The sequence below is a fragment of the Xiphophorus maculatus genome, chromosome 12 (assembly GCF_002775205.1).
Source record: "Xiphophorus maculatus strain JP 163 A chromosome 12, X_maculatus-5.0-male, whole genome shotgun sequence".
NCBI classification, from domain to species: Eukaryota; Metazoa; Chordata; class Actinopteri; order Cyprinodontiformes; family Poeciliidae; genus Xiphophorus; species Xiphophorus maculatus.
Window position 1 is genome coordinate 24,567,336 of NC_036454.1, and position 26,451 is coordinate 24,593,786.

At 39.7% G+C, this 26,451-nt stretch overlaps 3 protein-coding genes across 6 annotated transcripts; 2 read left to right on the forward strand and 1 right to left on the reverse strand.

Annotated features, from left to right (window-relative positions):
- Positions 1–562: 562 nt before the first annotated feature.
- ccdc157 (coiled-coil domain containing 157) lies at positions 563–5,412 on the reverse strand. The gene is made up of 9 exons (XM_023344182.1): positions 5,098–5,412; positions 4,454–4,604; positions 3,686–4,367; positions 2,779–2,856; positions 2,504–2,673; positions 2,236–2,412; positions 1,992–2,160; positions 828–967; positions 563–687 (listed from the first exon to the last, which is right to left on the reverse strand). Exons 1-9 carry the CDS (start codon positions 5,343–5,345, stop codon positions 664–666), a joined length of 1,839 nt encoding a protein of 612 aa, XP_023199950.1. The 5' UTR covers positions 5,346–5,412; the 3' UTR covers positions 563–663.
- Positions 5,413–5,428: 16 nt separating this feature from the next.
- Positions 5,429–11,730, forward strand: sf3a1 (splicing factor 3a subunit 1). Of its 4 annotated transcripts, none has more exons than XM_005814766.2 (16): positions 5,429–5,515; positions 5,638–5,715; positions 6,801–6,910; positions 7,007–7,214; positions 7,310–7,561; positions 7,650–7,724; positions 7,808–7,958; positions 8,044–8,240; positions 8,426–8,543; positions 9,018–9,325; positions 9,437–9,685; positions 10,238–10,442; positions 10,535–10,689; positions 10,995–11,096; positions 11,186–11,257; positions 11,347–11,730. In XM_005814766.2, exons 2-16 carry the CDS (start codon positions 5,668–5,670, stop codon positions 11,446–11,448), a joined length of 2,352 nt encoding a protein of 783 aa, XP_005814823.1. In that variant the 5' UTR covers positions 5,429–5,515; positions 5,638–5,667; the 3' UTR covers positions 11,449–11,730. The 4 variants fall into 4 exon arrangements, with proteins under 4 accessions (XP_005814823.1, XP_005814822.1, XP_023199948.1 ...); XM_005814765.2 differs by having other exon boundaries at positions 5,430–5,515; positions 6,798–6,910; XM_023344180.1 differs by having other exon boundaries at positions 5,460–5,519; positions 6,798–6,910.
- A 1,165-nt stretch (positions 11,731–12,895) lies between these two features.
- LOC102222994 (TBC1 domain family member 10A) lies at positions 12,896–25,147 on the forward strand. The gene is made up of 9 exons (XM_005814768.3): positions 12,896–13,561; positions 15,737–15,836; positions 18,026–18,133; positions 18,441–18,547; positions 18,662–18,776; positions 20,864–20,929; positions 21,146–21,335; positions 21,428–21,582; positions 22,620–25,147. The coding sequence occupies exons 1-9, from the start codon at positions 13,380–13,382 to the stop codon at positions 23,271–23,273; spliced, it is 1,677 nt and encodes a 558-aa protein (XP_005814825.1). The 5' UTR covers positions 12,896–13,379; the 3' UTR covers positions 23,274–25,147.
- The last annotated feature ends 1,304 nt before the right edge of the window (positions 25,148–26,451 follow it).

The window sequence follows — 26,451 nt, forward strand, 5'->3', positions numbered from 1 at the left end:
AAAAAAAAAAGGTCGACATAAAGATTCATAATTATTAGTTTGACAAATGTACTTTTGAGATGTAAAGTACTACTTGACTTTCAAAATCATAATATTCATTTCAAAACAAGTATTGGTTGTTCTATTGCAAAGTCTGGTGTTATATATTCTTTTGGACTTTACTTTATAGATGCACCTCAACAGGAACAACAACAATAAAAACTCTAATAATGTTAATACTGCCATGTATAAAATATTCCAACTTATTGGGTTTTTTTTAAATATAACTTAAAAATATATATTTTTACATGTAAAGAAATGTAGCAATCAATTTCTATTTTCTATTGTTGTGTTGAACTATCACACACAATCTAAACAAAATGCATTGCAGCTTTTAACATGACAAAGAGTGAAATTCAAGGGATATCAATACTTTTTCAAAAGTTCTGCATCCTAGTCATTCTTTTTCTATGCATAATAATGAATTATGACCATCTTGGAACACATTTACAACATATACACTTGCTGACGTGCATTTGTTGGACTTCAGTTGTCCAACAAATGAACATTAGTTGGACATTTATCAAAAGCATTTTTTTTTTATTTTATTTTAGTATTTTTGTTGATTTCATTTCTTGGACTTGACACGCTCAGGCTTACAGCTGGTTCACTTTGTTCCTGGCTTCATGTGGGTTGAGACGGAGCTTCCTGTTTAGACAAAACAGTTTTCCATCATCCAAAGATCACATGAGAGCTGCTGTAAATGTGCAACAGTAGAGAAATCCATTCCAACTTTTAATCCAACACCGTATCTTATATCATCATATCTCACATTTCCATATTCTTACTTTGGTGATATTCAACATTCCTCTTTGTCGTAGTTTCTCGAGACTTTTGTGTAGAGTAAAATTTTCCTGTTCCAGAATTTTGATGCGAATGTTATTTGATTGCTGTTGTTGCTCCATATCCAAAATCAGGTTTCCTGTACCTTGTAAATAAAAAAAAAACTAAATCATCATATAGTTCAACATTGCAATTCGCCACTGCAGAAATGACAAGAGTTATATATTAAATATTAAATTCAAGTCCAGAAATACAGCGCCACAGTGATATTTGTGTCATGAACCTGGGCATGGGGATAGTAAACACCTATGTTTATTGACCAACCCAGAAAATATTCAGAAAAGTAGAAATTATTTCAGTTTTTTCAGTGGCATAAACTCACTAAAACCCCCCCAGCTGTTTTCAACATGTTCTCCACTCTTCCGTTTGAAGAGTAGCTATGACAAATAGGTCTCTGCGTCACATAGTATTTTTACCCTACAAAAACAGAAAGTTATGGAATACAGTTCCAAGACACTGATCATCTTGAAAAACGTCCAATATACATAAATAATTACAGTCCATCTGGTGACATGGGAGGAAAAAAATTATAATTGTGGCCACAAATTATATATTTTTTCATTCATCTGTCCCGCCATAGTCTTCCAGGTCGTTCTTTCGGAAGCTGCATGATGAAATGTACAGCTTCCCGGAGGTCAGCGTATTGTTTGTGTTGAAGCCCCAGTTTTTTAAGCAGCCGAATTAAGTGTCTTGCTAGGAATTACTCCATGTCTAACAGCAGGTGTATGAAGAATATGATTAGAGTTGATTCCCAGATTGAAATAAAACAAAAAGAGATTATTATCATTAATAATGCTAATAAATAATGTTATTATTAAGTCATGGCCACAAAGTAAACTAGTCGTTCCCACAAGTTAAACAAATCATGGCAGTGAGTTATTAAGTTAACAGGGCAGACTTTCTCTTCTGCCCTGTTATATATCCATTTCTAACACCACTCATTTTGATATAAACAATTAATTCTTAATTGTTTAATTAAATGCAGTCAAATTACATGTCGGATTTCTGTAGAAGATTTGGTTTGAGGTATGTTACTTCAATAAAAGAGGCCTTTTGTATCACAAAATATATTGTGTGGAGGACTTTAAATGCAGGTGGGAATTTCCTACTTTGTGGTTGAATGTGAGCCCAGTTGTTGAGCTCTGGGAAAGCCACCAAGAGTCTCTCTCTCTCCCTCAATGCTTGCACGTGCTCCATCAGTTCGGCTACATGCTTTTCTAGCTCTTCCACACGTGTCTGTAGAGTTTGCTTCTCTTTTTGGAGCTCTCTACAGATGTCCTAGTGGAAGAAAGCAACTATGTAAGCATTTAGAATAAGTCTCTGAATTACAGAAATGGAAAGGCTCTTATCTACCTGCTGCTGAGAGAGTTCAGCCTGCTGCTGCTCCTTCAAATCGATTATCTTTTTCAGCTGATTGTCTAAGTTGGTCTGTACCTCTTCTTTTTCTTCCAACTGCCTCTGTAGTTCTTCACGCTCTTCATCAAGAGCATCGACTCTCTTTAATAAGGACTTCTGCTTGGCCTGCATTGACTAGATTAACAGCCACACAGCATTTAGCCCATAGGTACTTAAATCTGTTGATTTGCGTAATAAACAGCTGTGTTTGATCTGCAAAGCTGACCTCCTGTTGACGGAAAGCGCTCTGATACTTGGCCTTCTCCTTGTCAAGACGAAGTCGCGTGTCAGTAAGCTGAGTCTCGAGCTTCTGGATCATTTGCTGCAGTTCACAGCAGGTCTCCTCCTCTCTTTGTAGTGTTTCCACTTTCTGTTGAAGTCCCTCTTTTTCACCCACTATTAGGAAATGGATGATAAATGGTTCATTATGCAGCAATGTTTTTTTTAAAAAAAAGAGGCTGGATGAAGAGAAATTTAGCATTTTTTCGCTTTTTTTTTTACCGACTGTTTCCAACGTTTCTTGCTGGAGTTTTACTTTCTCCTTGAGTCTTGTGTTGCTCTCCTCCAATGACAAAATTTCTATTAGAAATACATCAAAGAAAAATGTTTATATAGTCACAGTTTTTCCACATTAAAACCACAATTGTCAAAATATATTTTCCCAGATTTCAGAAACCAAACACAAGTGGTTATAAATGTGGAGTAGAAATGACACATAGATTTCTGGTTCTCAGCTGAATTTAGGTCAGGACTTTGACTGGTCATTCTGACCACTGAATATGCTTATCCACTGTAGCTCTGACTGTACTTTTGTTATCCTGCTATAAAGTAAACCTTCTCCCCAGTCACAACTCTTTTTCTGCCTCCATCTAGTTCTCTGTAAACTTCCCTCTGTAATTAGCTCCGCCCATCTTTCCATCCTCTCTGGAATGATGAGTTTAGGTTGTTACTTTCAACAGTGGCTTACTTTTTGCCAGTCTTTCAATGGGGTTAGATTTCACACAGCAGCTGATTTCACACTGAGATCAAATTACAGGCAAGATGTCTCATTTTAATTATCATGTGATGGGCCTGTGATGGACCTGCAGCCTGTCCAGTGTGTGGCCTGCTTCTTGTCCATCAACTGTTGGTGATAGGCCTCCTGCAAGCCCTAACAGGGCATAGATAACAACTGGATGAATAAGATCAGGGCTGAATGTGTGAAACAAAATTTTCTGACTTTTATTTGTCAAAAATTTAGGAAAGCATGTAACATTTTTCTCCACTTCAAAATGTGTTGCACTTTGTTGGTTTATCACACAAAAATCTCAGTGAAAAACATTTAAGTTTGTGTTTGTAACATGATTAATGTAAAAAAAAAAAAGGGATTAAATGGATTTAAATGAAGTCACTGTATAAATAATACTACCTCTTTTAGATTGCTTTTGTTCTTCTTGTAGCCTTTGCTGTCTTTCTCGTGCGGTCCTCTCTGCTTTCTGTAGGGAAGACTCCAGCTGGACCATGCAGACCTGGTGTTTTTCCACCTCCTGCTGGAACTCCTTCTTCGCGCTTGCCAGCTGAGAACTGAACCCGTTTCGATCTGTTTCCGCTTTTGCGAGGGCTTCTCGAAGAGGCCGGATGGTACTCTGCACATCCTGAAGGTGCTTTGCGAGGCAACGCATGTCCCTGAGTTGCTCTTGGGCCCACTGGGTGACATCACCCGCCGTCATCTGTCCCGGACCCACTGTGTCTTTCATGGCGCCTGAGAGACGCTTAAGAGACGAGGGTAGACCCTCACTCTGGAAAAGGTCTATCAAAGCATCTCCTGTGTTTCTCAGAAGGGACTGGACTCTATGACACGCTGCACAGGGAACGAGGGATGACGTTGTCGTCTGACAGGCAGTATTGTGGTGTTTGGCTTTAGAATAGAATGGAGCATTGTGAGTTGGACCTGAATGTTCGCTTTTCTGGGGTGAGGTCGGTGAAAAGGAAGCAGATGAACAATTTCTGCATAAGTGAGTGCTTGAGCTAGTTGGGGAAGACACACATGACTCTGTCTTTGAGTAATCTAATGTCTTTGTTTTTGTCTGTTTTATGTCTTTGGAGTTCTCCTACAAAACAAAATAAACAAACAAAAAAAATTGAAATGTACTGAAATATTTACATTGCGTCCAATCTGTAACAAAGTCAAGCTTACCTTTTTGTTCACACACTGAAGTAAAGTACCCCAGTAGTTCCTAACCACAAGGCCCACAGAAAGGCATCCTTTTTGATGGATTTGGTCTCTTCCCTGTCTTCCCCTCTGCAGCTCAGTATAAACACTGACGCTTTGCAGTAGGAAGAGGAGTCTAGTCAAAGCAGAGGAGAAAGCAGCATGTTAAGAGAAGGCCTTGCACAATCATCTTGTTACACATCTATGTAAATGCCTTCCATATGTATTCATATCCCTAGAATTTTCTCGCATTCATTTCTTCACAACCACAAATTTTAACATATTTTATTGGCATTGTGTGTCGTAGACCAACAGAAAGGAGTACAAAATTGTAAAATAGAAGAAAAATGAGACAAAGTTTATTTCACAGACAAAACTAACAGGTGAGAAAAATCTATTAGTATTCAGTCTCCTCTGCAAAAGAATTAGCAAAAAATTATTTTTGGATTGCAGCCGTAATCCAGCAAAAGGTGCTTCTGCAAACATTTAAAACCCTGTACCACATAAAACCCAAATAAAATAAGCTTACGCTTGTGGTTGAAACTTAAAATTTGTCACAAAATATATATTTATATATATATATATATATATATATAAAATAAGAATATTTTTACAGCTTAGTGTAATACCTGTCAACCACTAGCTCCAGTAAAACAACATGCGAGTGCTGATTGTATGCGTCCTCTCCATCGACGAAGTCATACTCCTCTAGCAGGTCCACCAAATCCAGATCGCTCGCCAATTTGTTGGGAAACTTCCAGGAGGTGTAACTGATCGGTCCGGTTCTAGAAACCACGTCCATAATCGCACCCTGAATATCCACCAGGTCTTTCCGGAGGCTCTTCATGCAGTCATTGTGGCCCAACAGCTCACTCATGTCTCACAATTAGCTTTTATATTCCCAGTTAAACACAGAAATAACCCATCTGACTTGTTTACGTCGCGTTTCCCCGACAACGACAAGAATGCCACTTCAAGGTCCATAATGCACTGCGGCGTGTTTCCGGATGTAATAAACCTCCATTAGGCCACCGAAGTTGAACCGTAGTAAGTATTACGAGTTTGGCAATTTACCTGTAATTAATTACACCAAAAAAAAAATACTTTTACAGTTAAATTGGGTTCGGAGTGTGTTTACGTGTCTTTGTGGTTGTCTGGTCTTTTGGTAGCTTTCTGTTTGGAGCAGTGGAGACGCAGCCATGCCGCCTGGGCCCGTTCAGATAGTTCAGCCGGAGACCAACAACAAGGTAACGCCGTAGCTTAGCTAATATTAATGGTTGGACCACTGACTCGACGGAAAGACTGTGTGGACTTCTGTCCACGTTCTTGCTGTAAAACATATTGTTATTTGTCTGAGTGTGTGTGTTTTGGGTTTTAAAACAAGAAGTGGCCTTGTTGAACATGAATGAATGAGCGGTTTAGCTCGTTAGCATGGAGGCTCTCGGTAGTTCGTTTACAGCGGGGTCTTTATTTGTTAGTAGCCTGACGAGAAGAAGTGCAGAGAGAGAGAGAGAAGGGGACGACATGCAGTAAATGGTCCGGGCCTGGACTCGAACCTGAGACGGGCTTTGTTAACGTTACACCCGCTCTACGTCTGAGCTACGCGCATAACTTAAATCGTAAATGCCTTGACTGCTACACAGCCTTTAAATTTGTGGACTTTGAATGGAGCATTTTTCTTCTCTGAATTATTAGAATAGCTTTCTAAATAAAATTTGCTCAAAAAATAAAGTTTCTTATTGATTTTTGCTTAATTGCACATTTCTTCTCAAGATCAAGGGTTGAGCTAGGACATTTTTCTGTAAGACAATTGATAATAGTGCCAAAATAAGTTGTTATTAAGTAATAAGTTGTTTCCTGTCGAAATTTGTTTCAAATCGTATTATTCACCTGATAAAACAGCGATTGCTCCAAAAATAAGTAAGCTTAAGATGCTTCAGGAAAATGAGACAATATGACTAAATTAAGAAGAAAAAATCGAGTTACACTGTTAGACAATTTAACTAGCATAAAAAAATTGTGCTTTCATGACAAAAATGGTTGGAAGATTATATGACGTATTTGTTCAATTGAGCCTGAATTTGTCGGTAAATGTGAAACAGAAATTAAGTACAAGCAATCCTATTTATCAGTCAGATGTAGAATTATTGTAAATATTTACATGTTGAAATTAGATTTTTGGTCGAGTTTATTTTCTATTCAGCATTTCCATTGAATTAAATAGAAAAATAAATCACTTTGTAGTGAATTTAATTTTTTTTAATATAAAGTACGTCTGTGTTCTAGAGTTGTAAACTTTGAACTGTTAAACATTTGTGAATCCCATCAGCAGAATGATGGACCTGCAGAAGAGACTCCAGCCACTAAGCCCATCGTTGGCATCATATACCCTCCTCCAGAAGTCCGAAACATTGTCGACAAGACGGCCAGTTTTGTTGCCAGGTTAGTTATTCTGAATGTGTCATTGGTACACGGTACACCTACAATCTTAAATGGGTTTCTTTTTACAATCCAGCTTTTTTTCTTGCGATTTCACAGGAATGGACCAGAGTTTGAAGCAAGAATCCGTCAGAATGAGATCAACAACCCCAAATTTAATTTCCTCAACCCCAACGATCCCTACCATGCTTACTACCGCCACAAGGTCAATGAATTTAAGGAGGGCAAGGCACAAGAACCATCTGCAGCAGTGCCTAAGGTCATGCAGCAGCAAGCCATGCAGCAGTCCCAGCAGCTTCCTCAAAAGGTATCCCACTCCCCCTACTCTGTATCCCCGCTTTTGGGGCTTTTACTTGAGAAAATTGTTTTTTTAATGGTTTTCAATGCTGCGTTTATTTCTAGGTGCAGGTGATTCAGGAGACCGTGGTCCCCAAAGAGCCACCCCCCGACTTTGAGTTCATTGCGGACCCTCCATCGATCTCTGCGTTTGATCTGGATGTTGTGAAGCTCACTGCCCAGTTTGTGGCTCGCAATGGCCGACAGTTTCTCACCCAGCTGATGCAGAAGGAGCAGAGGAACTACCAGTTTGACTTTCTGCGACCACAGCACAGCCTCTTCAACTATTTCACCAAACTGGTGGAGCAGTACACGAAGGTGAACTACAAGGTTCAGCCTGAATCTGATTCAGTGGTCTGTGCTACTGTATAGATGTTAACTACACTTTAATCTGTCAATTTTTTAGATTTTGATCCCTCCCAAAGGCCTGCTAATCAAACTTAAAAAAGAAGCTGAGAACCCAAAGGAAGTTATGGACCAGGTAATTTCTTATAAGTGGAAAACTGAAAGCTAACCATTGCAGATTTCTCCTGTTAATTGATTGTTTTCGGATCCAAAAATCAGGTGAGGTACCGTGTCGAATGGGCAAAATACCAGGAGCGTGAGAGAAAGAAGGAGGAAGAGGAGAGGGAGAAGGAACGGGTCGCTTACGCCCAAATAGACTGGCATGATTTTGTGGTGGTGGAGACGGTGGATTTCCAGCCCATTGAACAAGGTAGTATATCACCAATTAGTTTATGCATGCAAGCTGGGAATTTAGTTGTTTTGACTTTATTTGCTTTTGTTTTTCTTCCCTCAAGGTCATTTCCCTCCACCCACGACACCAGAGGAGCTTGGTGCTCGCATCCTTATCCAGGAGCGCTACGAGAAATACGGAGAAAGCGAGGAGGTGGAGATGGAGGTGGAGAGTGAGGATGAAGAGGATGAACGAGAAAAGCGGGCTGACGGCCAGCCTTCTCAGCCTGATCAAGACACACAGGTCCAGGACATGGATGAGGTGAGAACTTAGCAGAGGAGTCAGACAGAATCTAAACAAGCCCATTTGTACCAATTTTAGATAGAATAAAGAATGATTGCTTTGTAAATTTTTGTAGAAATCTAAAAGCACGTTGCCAGTGCATGACTTGAAAATAGTACTTTTAAAAGATCTGCTTTAACAGAATTTCCCATGCATTTCTTCAGGGATCTGATGACGAAGATGAAGGTATGAAGGCTCCATTGCCACCAGACAACCCGATGCCACCCCCCCTGCCTCCAGCTCCAGAACAGGTTATTATTCGCAAGGACTACGACCCCAAAGGTAACTTTTAATTCACTCATTTATATCTTAGTTTACTTTAATCCAAATAATTGTTTCAGTCCTAATGTAAAACTTTTATTTAAACTGTGTGAGGTGAGCTCTTAAATGCAGTTGATTTTTGTGGTGATTTCAAGAGTGAGAGGCATAATAACAGTTTTCTTTTCTTGAATGAACAAAGGGAACTCATGGTGGGAAGAGCATATAGGCAATGTGAAATGCATTAATATAAATTTAATCTCTTTAATCAAGGAATACACAACAGAATCAGAGGCAAGTCTTTTATTTCATTAGCCTCAACTACAGATAGCTGATATTGACAAAAGTTTAACACAATACTATGTTGTATTTATTGTTGTAACGTAAAAAAAGTGATGATAAAAACTCATTACAATTATTTTGGTAGTAGTTATCCAGATTGAAATGTCTGTAGGAGGACTGAAAACTGATCAAACTCGTATTATTTTGCCCTTACAGCTTCCAAGCCGCAGCCCTCGGTTGCAGCTCCAGATGAATACCTTATTTCACCGATCACCGGTGAGAAAGTCCCCGCCAGTAAGATGCAGGAGCACATGCGCATCGGCCTGTTGGATCCGCGCTGGCTTGAACAGAGAGACCGAAGCATTAGAGACAGGCAGACGGAGGATGAAGTCTATGCTCCCGGTTTGGATATTGAGAGCAGCTTGAAGCAGCTCGCTGAGAGGCGTACTGATATCTTTGGTGTGGAAGAGACAGCCATCGGAAAGAAGATCGGCGAGGAGGAAATTCAGAAGCCAGAAGAAAAGGTAGGGGATAGCTGTTGGTTCAAAAATCTCAAAACATGAAATCAGGACAGTTTGTTTTTTCCTTAAATATGAACATTTGTTTTCATATTTTTCTGCATTTTTGTTCTGCAGGTCACCTGGGATGGCCACTCGGGGAGCATGGCTCGTACGCAGCAGGCAGCGCAGGCCAACATCACTCTGCAGGAGCAGATCGAAGCCATTCACAAGGCCAAAGGACTGGTGGGAGAGGATGAAACGAAGGAAAAAATTGGTCCCAGCAAGCCGAGTGAAATTCATCAGCCTCCTCCCATCCCCTCATCGGCACCAAGTCTGCCTAAACCCAGTCCTCCTGTCACAGCGGTGCCACGCCCATCTATCTCAGTAAGTTGTTATTCAAAATGGCTTAATGAAGATCAGAGAAGGAAGCAGACAGATCACAGATTAAGTTCTGGAGAATTTAAAAATGGAGTTAGGTTGTTAAAATTTTGAAGTACTTCTAGCATGCTGATCATATGAACTGTTAATCAGAGTATGATATGGTGCTGGGATGCTGTCCACCACAGGAACAGTAGTTTTTCTCCAAAAGTGATAATCAAAAATTCACAATAAAAAAATTGGTTTTGTTAAATAAATAGTTCTACACCAAAAACTAAGGGGTATGGTCTTTAGTTTACTGGAGTCACTTTTTTTAGAAGCAGTGCAAAATATTTAAATCTCACTTTTAAAAAAAAACATCGTTAAGAGTTATTCTTTTCAGAATCCTAGCTCTCTACCAGCAGTAACTGGGAAGCTTCATTTAGATTATGAAAACATTGATAAAGCAAAATAAAGGGACCATCCTGGAAGAAAATCTCTAATTCCACTGATATTGATATTTGTAGTAATGTAGGAAAAGTTAAAGTGATACAAACTCCCTAATTTGCCTTTCAACAGGTGGCTCCTCCAGTCCGTACCACTCTGTTGTCTGCCGTACCTGTGATTCCACGGCCCCCGGTGACTCCCGTGGTGCGTTTGGCGCCAGGTCAAGTCATTACACAGATGCCGCCCATGATTCCTGCTCCTCGTGTCAACGTGGTTCCCATGCCACCAGCGCCCCACCTCATGGCCCCAAGGCCACCCCCTATGGTTGTTCCAACTGGTAAGCTCAAGGTTTCCCAGAATCGTCTTGGAAAGTCTTCATCATTCACTTCTTTTTTTATTATAGCTAAATCAAACCGTCTCTTCTTCCAGCGTTTGTCCCCGCTCCTCCCATGCCTCAACCACCCAGCGCTGCCCCAGCGCCGCCCATCCACCCACCCCCTCCTCATGAGGACGAACCTATGAGCAAGAAGATGAAGACTGAGGACAACCTCATCCCAGAGGAAGAGTTCCTTCGTCGAAACAAGGTCTGTTAGTAACGGTGTATAGAACTACACTGAATTATGTGCAGCTCAGATTATTTATCCAAACGAAGGTTTTAAGATACCCTGCAGTGTGCAGAAGCACAACATACACACCTTGATTTAAAAAATAAAATAAAATTTGTGGAAATCCTATTTCTGGCTGCATTTTATAGAATTTTGGCCATAATGGATGGCGATTTACTTAGTCACAGTGGATGTGATCACATTGCACATTACTTTTGTAACATGGAGCGTGTACAAACAAATCCAAATTTTCTTTGTTTTGTCACATTTCTTGCTGCATTTAGGGTCCTGTGGCAATCAAAGTACAAGTCCCCAACATGCAGGACAAGACCGAATGGAAGCTAAATGGCCAAGTGTTGAATTTCACTGTCCCACTTACAGACCAGGTATGTTAATATGCATCTTTTTTTTAAATGTGTGCTTGAAGATGTGCCCGTTTCAGACTTATGGATAAATAAATGAAATGTGTTTACAGGTGTCTGTCATTAAAGTCAAAATCCATGAGGCAACAGGCATGGCGGCTGGAAAACAGAAGTTGCAGTATGAGGTAAGCTTGTCTCTTACTTCATTGGAACATTTTATTAAATCCAAATTAATCAGATTTACAGATTCGTAACATTCATGTTTGTTTTACAGGGCATCTTCATCAAGGATTCAAACTCTCTGGCTTATTACAACATGACCAATGGTTCCATCATTCATTTGGCTCTGAAGGAGAGAGGTGGAAGAAAGAAGTGAGACGTTCGTCACAGAAAAAGTTATTACGCTACTCATCCCTAATACGTCGGTGTAGTTCAGGAGAACATTTTGGAAAAATGCTTGCTTTTTTTTGTCGAAAGAAATATTCTAAAAGTTATTTTGTTCTTGAATGGCATGTTGTTTCTAATTAGTGGTGATTTTTAGTGTTAACTCCTGATTTATCCATGACATATGTACACTGATGTTGACTTTACAAGTAAATTGCTCAAAATATAGATTCCTGGCTTGCTTGCTCATTTTAAATAAAGGACTTAAAAATTATTTGTTGCTGTTTGACATGTAAATTATTGTTCAGCATTTACTCATAATGTATTTTAACCAATTGTTTACAAACTGGTGCACTGCTGGTACTTGGCCTTTGTGAAATTCTATTTTTTGAAATCAACAAGGTAAACAAAGCATATTGCCTGAATGATTCAGTGAGCCCAGTCAAGAATAGAATACAACAAAAACAACTTTAATTGCACATCCATGGAGAAAGTCAGAAAAAATTTTGAAGCAGTTAAAGCACACCCATCTTTGGATTTAAAGATGGATCTCCTTCTTCAATGAGAGGTTTCAATAACTTCCCAGACAAAACTGAAACATAACAGTGAACCAAATTACTGATGCTTACTTATGTTACTCTGTATGCACGCTCCAACAAGTGTCCTGCCATGATTGCTCTGTATCATCAGTTACAGAGCAATGATAAGAAGACTTATCAACTCTCAACCACTTTCCTGTTCATGCTGAAAGAAAATCCCAACAGCAACATGCTGCCACCACCATGCATCACAGGGGGAATGCTGTGAACATGGCTGCACATTTCAGATTTTGATTTCTGAAAAGATTTGAAAACCATGTACTCGGTTTCTCCCACTTCCTAACGATGGGATATTTATGTTGGTTTATGTTTATCACATAAAATCCCAATAAAATGCTGTGTCTGTAATTTGGCCAAATGTGAAATAGTTCAAGCCCTTTTGTACACACAAAAAATATGTTGGACGTATGTTCATGCATTAAGGTTTAATGACAAAATGCCAAAGTTACAGATATTATGGATATCCCTGTACTGTATTTCAGACATATGACAGCCATTTTGGATTTGGAGGTCCATGAGGGAAAGACCAGGTTTCCCTCATGGATGTCAGACTTTTATTTTTCTCAACTTAAAAGTTAAAAAGAGGGCCAAGTTTACGTCAAATGTCTCCTTTTTTTTCCCCCCTTTCGTTGCTTTTTGCGAAAAAGCACAACAGGCCGTAAAGTATAAGTGGTGATGTTGTAGTGCTGCTTTACAATGTCTTGACAGTAAAGTACTACTTGGGAAACACAGTGGTGCTATTTATAAAATGTAGAATCGGTGTAAATGGGCGCTAAAAAGTGATTTATTCTATTCTTTATTCAGCCACTAGGGGTAACCATAACATTACCTTAGGAAAAATCCAGTCAGGAGTGTGGATTTGGCTGCTCCCTGGTCGAAGCGTCTGTCCAGCTGTACACTCGGAATGACAGCACAGCACATTAGTCTAGTATTAGCTGAGCTCAAAATAAGTTTAATGACATAGATGCCATGGGTTGTTAGTATCTGCAACATAGTTTTATATGATGTAACTCTGATGAGTCGAAGGTAGGGGCGGTCAGAAATAGTTTAGGTCGAGTTAGTGCGAGCGGTTAATGCTAACTAACAATTAGCTTGCTAATGAGGAATTTAATGCAAGTTAACCGCGAAGGCTAAGGGGTAAATTATTGATTGCGGTCCGATAAAAGGGGCTTTGGGACATTTCGCAACCAGGGCTGTTGTTGGGAAAAGTTTTATTGAGATTTAGGAATCATGGCGTCGATGTAGTTTGACTGAGTTTGGGCTGTCAACAAGCTCGCTGCTGACGTTAGCTAACCCTGGCTAGCCAGCTAACTCTCCTGCCACCATGGCCAAAACAGAGAACGGCCGCCCGTCAGTGGACATGGGGAGCATCAGGACGCTGAACAGCAGCCACATGGAGGATGAGAGCTCCCTGGGATCCGACTCGGAGATCAACGGCTTCACTAGCGAGAGGCAAGCCGACAGATACGGCTTTATCGGCGGGGCGCAGCAGTACTCGGAGGAGTCGTAAGTTTGTTTCTGCTCGAATGGTGATTCAGTCCCACACAATGTTGTTTTGCAAGCATATTCTAAAGGAAACTAAAACATGGGAGTGGTGGAGTCCATTTCAGATTGATTGCACGAAATGGGAATTGTGATACTTTTAATGTAATGTATGATGAAATGTCACAAGTCAGGGTGGTGATGTTCAGTTGACTTGCATGAAGTGGAAAGCTCCGAACCAGTTGCGTGGCACAGCCTGTCTTTCTTTCTCTCTGTCTTTACAAAAAAAAAAAAAAATTCAACTCCATCATGCTTCTCTTACTTTTGATAAATAATATTTTGATTCTCTAATATTAAGATTCACCAATAATAATCAGCAGAGATCTAGTCAATCACAGGGTATATATACTGTATATATATATATTTTTTTTTAGGTAGGTGTTATTTTCCACAGTATTTCAATCTGGATATCTGATTTTAATCCAATCACATTGGTGTTTTCTACAGAGGCATTTCTTCTCCTTTCATGGCAACGCTAAAATAGTGAAAGGAATGAGTGAAAGCTGTGCCAGTCACTCCCCAGGTTCTCTTTCTGGAGTAGTGTTGGCAGGCATAGAGTCCCATCTTCTGGTGCCCTTATACTAAAGGGCCTCTTTTGGCTCCGTCTGTTGGTCTCATACTTATGGGTTTGCTTACAGTGCTTGGCAATAAAAGTAACTTGATTGTTTAAGGGCTTTGAAAGCCTAAAAGGGAGCATAACTTCTTGTATTTGTGCACCACATCCAGCCTACACATTTAGCTGACTGAGAGCTCTCCTGTGTGTGTGTGTGTTTTCTTAAAGTTTACTCTATGACTGAGTTTTAACCCTGCTATTACAGGCTTAGGTTGATGAGATAATTACACACCTCAGTAAAGCATTAGACATCACATGTAATGTTAGCTTTGACCAACTTAATGTCTTCATTTCTGTTGGGGAACTTTCTCATTTTATTCCTTTGGATAAAATCACTTCAGGTCAGTTCTGAAGCTGTTTAAGTCGGCTTCATCTGAGTCCATTTGATTTTGGTTGTTAACGTATAAAATCAAAAATAATCTTATCCAAAACAACAGAGATGCTTCACTTGATTGGTTTTCATTTGCTCAAATACCACTTTTTTCCCCTTTCCTATTAATTAGACACACTGCAGCTCATAACTCCCACCATTTCAAGTCTTTAAACACATCAACCAACAGCATACACTTATTTGGCCTGTTTAGAGTTTAATAAAAATCAAATCAAGATTCAAAAATCTGAATAATGTTGTATTTCCTTCACTTTTCTTTTGTTTGATTCATGCAATCCCTATCAAAGATCTTGCAACACATTTTTCTCTTTCATGTCTTACAGGACTTAAAATATGTAGCAAAAAGGATAACCACTTAAAGATCAGTTGCTAATATTTTTAAAAGATTTGTTTAGTTAGAATTAATGTTTCATGTGGCAGATGTATTCACTATAGATTTGGTTGGTATGAAGATCGTCATCATCTTTATAGTTGTGAGTAAAATAACATGGTTTTATGATGTGTTTGGTGTTTCCGCAAATTGTTTAAATTAAAATGTGTAGCGTGCCATATTTTATATTTAAAGGTAAAAAAAAAAGAGGCTACAATAATTTGACATGTTGGTACATTAATTTACCTTACTTTAATATTGTCCGTATTTATTGTTTGATGCATGAGCTTAAGCAAACAAACAAAAAAAGAAAATAGAATAAGCACAAATTAAATTTGGTAGTTTTCAAGTGGTTAGAGTGTGGAATATTAGAGATTTGCCACTTTGCATAACAACGTTGCTGCATGTAGATAAAAAAAAAAAGAGTGGGTGGTGCGCCTTTAGTTTCCATGTCATCACTGTATATTGTTTTTTTTGGGGGGGGGGGGGGGGGGGGGGGGGTTGCAGCTAAAAATATGTCCAAGGAGGCTAATTTGTCTTTCTTAGCAAGGAAAAAAAATATAGTAGTAGATTTTTCAGCCAGCTGAATGGCAGTCATTAAAAGGCTTATCAGCCACAGTGGCATGAACTTTTTAAAACCTTGGTTTATGCTTCTCCGGCCCTATCTCTTGGCAGACGTTGGTCATACTTGTCCAAATTAAACGTAATTTTCTTTCTGTGTGTTTTGTATATTCATTCATATTTTACATCCTTTTCACACCCCAGCGCTCAGGACGTCCCCCCCGAGGTGCTGAGGCAGCGCGAGGTCAAGTGGCTGGACATGCTCAGCCACTGGGACAAGTGGATGATCAAGAGGTTCAATAAGGTCAGCACCTGCTATTAAAATCTGCCAAGTCGATCGTTTGTGTGTCTTGAATCGTGTTGTTGTTTTGAGCTTCAGCTTCCATCTCTGTTGCTTCAAGGATTTTTAATTGCGCAAGCCGAGACTTTATGGACTTATTGTTTGCGGATCCACTTGTCTAGCAAGTTCTGTGTGAACGGTTCTCTGCAACTTAGCGACGGGCTGGAACGTCACCTTGTTTCCGTGAGTCAGCAGCAAGCCAGGACACAGCCCTGTTTTGTTTTGGGGGGGTTTTAAATCACACTGCAGCATGTGACAAAATGACTGTCTCAGCTGCAGGGCGGGCCCGTACTTACTTTCTGTGAGAGAACCATGTAATAAAGGTGCTGTAAATGTAAACTGCCAGTGCATTGCAAGCGTGCACGGCGTCTGAAGAATTAAGCCGTGATGTGATGGTTTGGGGTTTGTTTTATTGAAATGACTTCTTACTGTTAAAAAGAAACTATTCTTCAGAAGCATACAGAAATCGTCTCAGGGAGTGATGGTAATGCAGATAAGACCACAGTGTGAAATGTGCTCAGTTAGTTGCCTGATGTATGGTTTGTTGTTGTTATTCATGAAAGATCACAGCTCCAGTAATTAGAGATATTACATAAGACGCATGGTGCTTAAGCTTTTGTTGCATTCCTGAGTACGCTGACGGCACAGTTTGGTCCAACAAAGGTCAACACAATCGTCCGTCAACTTCCAAGCCAATCAAGAAGCTGGCTCTGTGTGTTTTGAATGCATTTAACAGTTTTGGCCCACCATATTCTTTTTATCTACTTGCTGATCTCAGTCCTTTACCCAGATTTCTTTTACATTAAATGAATTTGAATGTTATTAAAACTTCATCCTGAGGGTTCATATGCAGTCTTGCAAAGTCGCAAAATATAATTTTCCAGGTCTGGAGAAGTTCACAGGTGCATCTTAGATGATCTATTACAATAAAAATAAAGTGAACCTCGTATATAGCTTGGCCACACGGTGATATGGGTCAGTCATTGATTTGTGATCATTTTGATGATTGATGCTTATAAAAACACCATGTTCATTGTTAATTAAAATATTACATAAAACCAATAAGAAATATTTTTTTTAAGAGGGAAGTTTTGCTCTCCTGACAAATATGCCCAATATGCTCCTGGTAGACGTCTCCTCTCACTATGGACCTGGTGAAGCCCAGCGGACCAGCAGCGTCACTTCATGGCTCCCTTAATCATTCCTGACTGAAAACGTCACATTGAACCTCCAGCACATGGATTCTGTGCTTTTCCGCTATTTGGCCATAGTTTCTAAATAAAATCTGAATTTTCCTTTCATCTGAAAAAGGGACTTTGGACCAGTCCTGTCCTTTGTCTGTTAGGTCCATACGAGACCCTTCTAATGTTGTTTCTTATGCACAAATTGAGTGCATTCCATCTGCTTGTTACACTTATGTGTGCTGGCACTGGAAACGCCAACTCCAGCTACATCCGCACCTTTTTTTTTTGTATCAGTATCACATTTTCTGAGGAACTGAATGTGGCTTTAAGCTATAAGCTATTAGCATCAAAATTTACAGAAATAAAAGCATGAAAGATGTCAAACTCTGTAATTAATGTGACAGAAGCAGCCTGAGCAAGAAAAATGATTTTATTCTTTTAAAAAAAAACTGTCTTTTTTGTGACATTAATTATTTAAATGTCATATTTTCTTTGGTTTATCACATTGCCACATAAACCTATTCAGTAATGAAGTCCAATCTAATGAAGAATCTGTATGTAGGCTGTTTTTATCAGTTGCATCTTTTCTGGTTTGTGGAACATAAATTACAGACATTGAAACCCAATCAGATTGTTCTGAAAGCTGATGGAAAAATCCAGAAAGGTAAATATGTAGTAATTTAGAACACAGAAATGCATACATTTTAAACATTTCACACCAGCCTCTTTAATGCTTGCTCTGACTGTAACTGAATAATAGTAACCTCTATTTTTAAAGTTGCAGGCTGTGATCAAAACCAAACAATTTTTTCAAGCCAAAAAAAAAAAAAAGCCATAACTAAGAATTAAGGTTCTTCCTTTAGGTTTTTAAGATGCAGTTCATTAGTGTTTCATTGACTTTTGTTTAGCGTTGACCCACTTGCTCTTCGGTCGACGTTTTTATTCAATAAAATTCAACTTCTGGTGCAGGTGAGACTCCGTTGTCAGAAGGGGATTCCTCCCGCCCTGAGAGGCCGCGCCTGGCTCTACCTTTCAGGAGGGAAGGTGAAGAGGGAACAGAACCAAGGAAAGTTTCAGGTCTGTCGACTTCTTCTTTCACTTCCCCCTCTTCTGCGCCATTGTTGCTGTATTTTGGCCTCATTTCTTTTTTTTTATATTTCTCTGGAAATTTTTACTGAAACTGACCAGCTTCGATCTACAATTAGATATTTGTGTCTACAATATCTAATTGGTTTACAGTTTGAATGCAGCCTAAGAAATCCTCTGATTCCCTTTTAATAGTTATGACATTATAACTAGCTTTATTAAGCTTTATGACTGTAAAGCTTAAAAGTAAATTCCTTATAACTTCATGACAGAAACTGTCTGATTTCTGTTTTGTCAGGAGCTGGACAGTCAGCCAGGAGACCCAAAATGGCTCGATGTGATTGAGAAAGATCTCCATCGACAGTTTCCTTTTCACGAGATGTTTGTGTCGCGAGGGGGACACGGGTGAGTAATCGGATGTGTCGGGGTCTGATCTCACACTTTTAATTAGCGATTGTGTCTTGTTTGACAGAGAATGTGATTAAATCCTGCGTCTTTTTGTGTTTCGGCCCCGTGCAGGCAGCAGGATCTGTTTCGTGTTCTCAAGGCATACACTCTGTACAAACCGGATGAGGGATACTGCCAGGCCCAGGCCCCTATTGCTGCTGTTCTGCTGATGCACATGCCTGCTGAGGTATCACTTTTTTGCACGCGCACATGCATAAATCAGCTGTTGTTCTCCCCGTTCTGATGAAGATATTTTGCAGTTAAAAATACTTGGATCACAGGGTTTGCTTTGAAGCGGTGAACTGCGATGTTTATATATATTTTTTTAGGTCAGCAGCACAATGATAAACTGTATAAGTGCTGTAATGCCAGGAAAGTGAGCTACTGCTTTAAGTCTTCTGTGGTATATTAGTGAAGCAAAGACGCTAATCATCTCGATCAGTGATTTGACAGCTTATTTCCTGTTTCTGAAGATTTGTAGTTGGTTTCCAGATCTTCGTCAACCACGTTATCTGGCATATTCACACACACACGTTTATATTTCAGTTCCTCATTCAGAGTTATAGAATTATAAATAAAGATGGAATAGCATGATTGTAAATACCAAGTGTTCTCAAAGTGATTTAAAGATGAGGAACTGTTCTCCACATGATAGTTTTTGTTGAGGATTTGTTTTTGCACACTCATTCTAGGCATGTTACCTGTATTTGGGTTACAGTGCTTTGGCTACTTTCAGATTTCTGCTTTTTTTTTTTTGTCACGTTTAAATGTTTCTGATTATTAAACACTTTTTAATTCCAGACAGAAGTCACCTGATTATCTGCAAAATACAGTATTGAAATGAGGATCGCATTTTTAAAAGCTATTCAAACCAACCTGATGATATAAAAAAAAAAGAATCACCTCCCTTGTTTAATCAACTCATTTTAATTAACTTCAGTTTTGTGCGTGTTTAGTTTCCCCAGCTACACCCTGGCCTGAGTCCTGTAAGTCCCTTGCAATCAAGAAATCTCTTCAGTATAAACATCAACATGTCTTGTTATATGAAGTACTCTAAAAGATCTCTATAAGCAACACATCATGCCCCGATCTAAAGAAATTTAACAGTTTAGAAACAAAATCATTCTATAAAGAGTTGTAAAGCCATGACTAAGGCTTTGGGGCTGCAGAGAACCAAAGTGAAAGCATTATCCACATATGGAGAAAACCTGGACCAGCTGTCAGAAAACATCTAGATTATCCCCAAAACCGTTTCAAAGGTGAAATGTTTTGGAAGATGTGTGTGACATGATCCTGGCAGTATGGTGATGTGGGATTACTTTGTTTGTTTTGCACCTGGATGACTTGCATGCTCTCGAGCAGAAATCCTGACTGTCCAGGAATCAGTTGGTGACCTGAACCTCAAATGTGCTTGAGCTTTGCACCGAGGCAAAACACACTAGCAAGTCCACCTAAGAATGAGGGGGAAAAACTAAAACCAATTTGAAGTTTCTTTTCTAAGTGGCCTAGGACAGGATCTGCAACCTTTAAATGTGAATATTCTATTAATAAAACTGAAAAAAAGCTAAAATTTGCATTTGTTATATCTGTTTTTAACACCTAAGTTGTCTCATTTGTAGTCAAATTTTTAAGCGCTGTCATGGAAAGTCCAAAAACACAATTATTTCTCCAGAGATGAGACATAACTGGCCTTTGACTAGGCCTTTGACTGTGGCTTACTTAAAGGCCAGACTGAAATTGAAATGTTCTGGGATTATTTGAAACATAAATTTTTAGATAAATCTCCTTCAGTGGGGCTGAATTAATCAGATTAATAGTGGGCCAGACTTCCTCCACCGCAATTAAGCAGACTGATTGCCAGTTGTCTAAAATGTTTGATTGCAGTTATTGTTGCCTTAGGGCGACTCAACCAGTTAGGTTTAGGGAGCAATTCATTTTTATTTACTTATTTTACAAGGGCTACCAGGCTATTTTTTTTGTCTCTGTATTGATTTTGAATTTACTCAGGTTTTCTTGGTAAATAAAATGTGTTTCATAATCTCAAACATTTTACTGCTACAAAAAGGCAACAACAGAAGAAATCTGAAACTGTATAAATACCTGTTGAGATATAAAGACGCTGCTCTTGTGACTCATTTAGGATTATTGGACAATTAATTACTTTCTCCATAAGCATGTTGTGCTGTCATTTTATTTGCATACTACATGTAGTACAACAGTCACGATGATGTTCGTAATGGTTCCTATGGGGATGCTCTGTGTTTGTTTTGGCAGGATGCTTTCTGGGGATTGGTCCAAATCTGCGAGAAGTATCTTCCTGGTTACTACAGCCCAGGCTTGGTGAGACCGATATAAGAAAGCATGCACAGTATGACATCACCTGAGGTTGGGTAAACAAAGGAAGTAATCTCAGCACACATGGACAAGTTCTAACAATACTGACACCATACGGCGGGATTGTTGTGGTTGAAGCTCTCTGATGAAACTATGTGAAGTATTTTTTTTTTTTTTTTTTTGTCTCTCTCTTCATACTTTTCTTGCTTTTACGTCTCTCAGGAAGCGATCCAGTTAGACGGAGAGATCCTGTTTGCTCTGCTGCGCCGCGTCTCCCCAGTAGCCTTCCGGCACCTGGAGAAACATAAGATCGACCCCATCCTTTACATGACTGAGTGGTTTATGTGTGCCTTCTCCAGAACCCTGCCCTGGGCTTCAGTGCTGCGTGTCTGGGACATGTTCCTCTGTGACGGTAAGAAGCACCTCAGTGCGCCTTAGCTCTGGAACTAAGCATCCTAGCTGAATCCTCCTCCCCCCCTTTTTTTCCCTCTGTCTCTCTCTTAGGAGTCAAAATCATTTTCCGGGTGGGTTTGGTGCTGCTTAAGTGCACACTAGGGACTCGTGAGAAGCTGAAGAACTGCCAGGGTCTGTACGAAACCATGGAGCTCCTCCGGGCTATTGACCCTCGCTGCATGCAGGAGGGATTCCTGGTCCGAGAGGTAAGAGCAGAGGACACAGAAGTTCCTCCTCAGTGTAAAATCACGAGACAATTTTATAACTAGTGGTGGCAGATGAGATTTGTGATTTTATTTTTTACATTGCTTACTGAAGTGGTGGTTTCTCTGAACTAAATGCTGTGTCATAACTTGCTGTTGATGTCAAACTTGAAGGGGATGTCTTCGAATGGAATCGGCATGTCCACCAATATTTCATTTAACCCAGTTAATAGTTAATTATGAATAAAATGCTGACATGCAAACAATATTTCATGACCATATTGAACCAGTTCAGATCCTTTTCTGAGGCTGTGAACAATTAAATTGTTAGGGAATTAGATTTCATCTAGACGTATAAATATCTTAATTATGGACTCTATTTTCTTTTGTACAGTTGACACATTACTTTTATATCTATCTTATGACACGTTGCAAAAATATTCACATGCGTAAAAACTTCACAAGTAATGCATTTTATTATGCATTATATTTATTATTATATATGAAAGGACCTACATAAAGTATTATACAACTCTGAAGTGAAAGGAAAATTCTGCAGTGTCTAGAGCCTAACATTTGTCTGCAAGGCTTGGATCATTCAGTTTCTTCCATCGGCCCAGTCTTACCAACAGCGTTTTCTCAATGTGGGCATGAAGTTGGAAAGGACAAAAGGATGCCACGGATTTAGAGAAGAGTAGAGTCTGAGAGTCAATTAACTTGACAAGAACCAGACCTATTGAGCAGAGCGCCACATGGGCAGTGTCTGCTCACGTACTAAGCTGTGTAAGAGCCTCTGTCTCCTCTAACAATAACGGCTCTCATGTATAGTGCTGTCTCCACTGTGGGTGACCGAGTATCCACAGCAGCTCGCTCTCCTTTGACATTTACTGACAAAGGAGAAGTTCACATTTCTAGTTTGAACGGTCCAACATGGATGGGATTTATTTTCCATTGTGGGCTCCTCTGACTTTTCTTGCCCCACACTTTCCTAATGACGTCTGATTTGTTTTGTTTATTCCCCCCGCCCCCGATGTTTTCAGATTCTCGAAGTGCCCGTGACAGCGCGGGACGTAGACAAAGAGCATCACACCCAGATCAAACGCTGGAAGAAGAACCGCGGCGAGTTGAATTTCAAGCCCGCCCCGAGGATGCACGGCGCCCGCATCATCATGCAGGCCGAGCCGCCCAGGCGCCAGGACCTGCAGCAGAACCCCACTATTGTGCTGGAGGTTCCCGAGCCTCCCCAGAAGCTGAACAAGGGCAAAGAGGAGCGGAAGAGTAAGAAGAAAAGGAGCATAAAGAAACCGACCGCCATCGAGGAGATCCCAAACCCGTACCCTCTCCTCACAGGTCCGCCTCCTCAATCCTTGAATCCTCCTCCACCGTCTTTGAATCCTCCTCCACCGTCTTTGAATCCTCCTCCACCATCCTCGGCTACACCTCCACCATCCTTTGATCTGCCTTCTCCATTCTTGGATCTGCCTTCTCCATCCTTGGCCCCGCCTCCCCCACCCTCAGATCCGCCTTCTCCTCCTCCTTACGCCACCGTAACCCCGGAGACCTCGCCAGAAACTGAAACGAACTCCAATCACCAGCAGAGCGCGCCTCCTACGGACCTTCCTGCTGCCAAAGAATCTGCTCTGCAGCAATCCACACAAAGCCTTAGCAGCTCAGAGCAGGATACATACCTGTAGCTGTAAAAGCTGCACAGCCGTGTGTGTGTGTGTTTTCATATGTTTGTGTGTGTAAAAAGCACCAGCACCCTACAATCAAAAAGCCAGCCTAGCTGAAGTCTCCCAACTGGCCAGCATTCTCGTTAATCTTAGCGCTGGACTTTTCTCTTCTTTTGTATTCATGTTAAACACACGTTTTCCTGTATTATTATTCACATACTCTAAAAACGTAAGTGCAAAGTGTACAACTACTCAAATCCCGTTAGTTGACCACGTCAAGCTGCAGCTTCCACATTAGATGCTGAATGCTCACTGCAAGTCAAGTTACAAAGTGTTTGTGCATTAACATAGAAGGTGCCAAAGTCATGCAACTTCTGCTCAAGTTTAACACTAGGAATTTACCAGGTAACAGGCCAGCACACCAAGACGTTTCTGGTTTAGTCCACCAGAGGGCAGCCTCACACAACCTCAACCTGTTTTTCCACATTGCTAGGACAACTGACCACAGTACTGAGTCACTAAATGTGCTCTCTTTTTGTATTTGCTTATCACAAACATTTTTGCTTTCAGTCAAGCTGTTGTGCCGCAAATATCTCCGGAGTTCATCGTCTTCCACCAGCAGGTTTCTACGTTGTTGGACAGGAGAACACGGGACATTCCTCTTTCTTTGACACATTCCTGCCTTCTTAAACGTTATTCACTTCAGAAGCTGTCTCTTGTAGATATGCAGATCTGTGTAACGTGGGCGTGTGTAAGGTGGGCGTGTGTGCGCACACGTACCTCCCATCAAAACGCGATCAGTGAATGACTGCAGATCACCTGTGGGTGCTGACCTTTTCTTTTTACGTTACTTGAGAATTTGTAAGAACAAAGGTCAATTTTTGGGGGGACTTTTTTTTTAGTTTTCTACAGCTAGGTCTTCCAAAGAAATATGAGACTGTTCTGAGACTTATCCGTGATATTGTGCTGCGTTCACGGTCAATAGGGATTATGGGATTTCCACGTGGGAGATTTGTAGTGTTTTTTTTAAAAAATGTAATTACTTATACAGAGACCTTCAGGGGTTGTGAGGCTTTTTTTTTTTTTTTTTTTTTGTATTTCAAAACACAACAATCCATGTCAGTCCAGCTCTTGTTACTTTTATCACTAAATGTAACCACACACTTGTGGATGTGAGAGTGTATAAAAACGTCAAATAATATATATAAAAATATCTGTAAAAAAAAAACCCACAACTTGGAAAGCAGTGGGGATTAGGATGATATGTGACATCTGTATGCAATTTCTTTTTTTAACATTTGTCTTCTGTGTTTAAATGCTTTTTTGTGTAGATATGACATGTGAAAAAAGATTTTTGTCTTTTAAAAAAAGCATAATGCTGAATTTGTACTGAGTGGTTAAAGAAACAGACTTTAAGTCAAAGTAGGCCAACTTAACACTAGAAAAAAGGTTCAAATATGGAGATTGCAGGAAACTTGCCACTTTTTTTTTCCCCCCTCACTCCAAAAAGATTATTTTGTCTTTTTTTTTTTTTTTTTACACTAGAGATACAGAAGAAGTGTGATTAACACGGAGGCTTGAGTTTTATAGTTGCGGGAAAATGTTTTTGGTTGTTCTCGCATGAAACATTTGTTGCACGTTTGATTGCCCCCATCTGCCAGTAGTGCGGTGTGTCCTGCTCACCAGCAGATGGCAGACAGGAGTCACTGCTTTGAACTGTTCTCCACTGTGGGTTACATTAACTTTTTTTCTTTTCTAATACAGTTGCACCTTTTTACTAAACGTATGGATAAAGTTAACTGCATATTTCCATTACATTTGTAAACATGCTACAGCTGAGGTTGACGTTACAGCTCTCATTTTGAATAAAGCCTATAAACGTATGTAAACATGAATGCATTTTGACTTGCTGTTTAAGGGGCCAGCTCCTGACCTTCTTGTTTCCGAATTGAAAAGAAAATATGCATCATTACTGCCTGTTTTCACACATATAATAGTTTGGATACATTTAGGAAATGATGATAGCTTATGATGGCGTTTTATGTCAGGAGAAATTGCCTCCAGATATTACACTGTAACATTTTATTACCAATATCAGCTTAATTTAGTCTCCGTAATGCCAATCTGTATTATGCCAAGGCTATCATCTCAGGCAGGGATAAATGGTACTGAATCTTATTTAGGGGTCCATGACATTTAATACATTGTCTATTAAATTAATTATTTAAACTATTTGATGGTACATTTGATTAATGTCCCTTTAAACTCATATTTTTCTTCTTGAGAGCAGTAGTTTATCGTTCTCCTTATTTAGACAAGGGGTCGGCAACCTGCTTTGGGCTCTCAAAACCAATTCTTAATAATTTTGGTCAATGATTAATTAGACCTGAATAGTTTTTTTAACTAAAGTAGACTTTTCATAGTTTTTCTATGTCATGGGGTGTAATCTATGCATAGAAAATCTATGACAGAATGACATAAAAAAAAATAATAATTTTGTTTGCATGTTTGTCAGTTGTCTATAAATTAGGGTCTTCCGTTGACTAAAATGCATGTGTTTCTGCATTATGATTGTGACTCCAACTAAATCAACCGTTTTTTTTTGGAAGTGAATAAAAACAAAAAATAATTCAAAAATAAAGTTCAATAGTATTAAACCCAACTGCTCAGCAGCAACTCAGTAACTTCAAGGAGGACGTGTAGAAATTAGCTTCTGCTTCCTATAAATACTGGCTTTCTTTCTTTTTCAAAGGCTTTTACGGCTCCAGACAATTCTTAACTCCGAGTGAGTGCAAAAATTCATTTTTGCTTTGTGAACGGTTTCTGACTTCTGGTTTAGACTAATGACGGGTTGCTATTATTTTCTTAATTCACCCTTTGAGCTCTCAAATGCTCCTTTTCTCCTCTTTGGGGTGAGAGATGTTAGAGTTTCTGCCTCGGGCTTCAAAGAGTTCAGTGCAAATTGCAGCCTTGATGACCTCCAATAAGCCTGTTAACTCATTCCTAATCGTCCGGCAAGGTGTGAGCTGCAGCTGTTGACCGGTGGTCAGCAGGAGGTGAGCAAAGTGATTAACACAGGCAGCAACTTGCAGGAAATTTAGAAAGTAGCCATTTTTTAAGAAAGTGTCTGAAACGTTTGATTTTCACAGCATCAACTCAGGTGTGTGAAAGTATTCACTCCCCGTGAACTTTTTCACAT

Coding starts and splice junctions, on each gene's coding strand:
- ccdc157 (XM_023344182.1), bottom strand. CDS start 5,345: ATGAGTGAGCTGTTGGGCCACAATGACTGCATGAAGAGCCTCCGGAAA. Junction 2,857..3,685: donor ACAAAAGCAATCTAAAAGAG/GTAGTATTATTT, acceptor TATTTCTAATAG/AAATTTTGTCATTGGAGGAG. Junction 2,674..2,778: donor AGAAACGTTGGAAACAGTCG/GTAAAAAAAAAA, acceptor ATTTCCTAATAG/TGGGTGAAAAAGAGGGACTT.
- LOC102222994 (XM_005814768.3), top strand. CDS start 13,380: ATGGCCAAAACAGAGAACGGCCGCCCGTCAGTGGACATGGGGAGCATC. Junction 20,930..21,145: donor GTTACTACAGCCCAGGCTTG/GTGAGACCGATA, acceptor TACGTCTCTCAG/GAAGCGATCCAGTTAGACGG. Junction 21,583..22,619: donor AGGGATTCCTGGTCCGAGAG/GTAAGAGCAGAG, acceptor CGATGTTTTCAG/ATTCTCGAAGTGCCCGTGAC.
- sf3a1 (XM_005814765.2), top strand. CDS start 5,668: ATGCCGCCTGGGCCCGTTCAGATAGTTCAGCCGGAGACCAACAACAAG. Junction 7,215..7,309: donor CCCAGCAGCTTCCTCAAAAG/GTATCCCACTCC, acceptor GTTTATTTCTAG/GTGCAGGTGATTCAGGAGAC. Junction 11,258..11,346: donor AACAGAAGTTGCAGTATGAG/GTAAGCTTGTCT, acceptor TTTGTTTTACAG/GGCATCTTCATCAAGGATTC.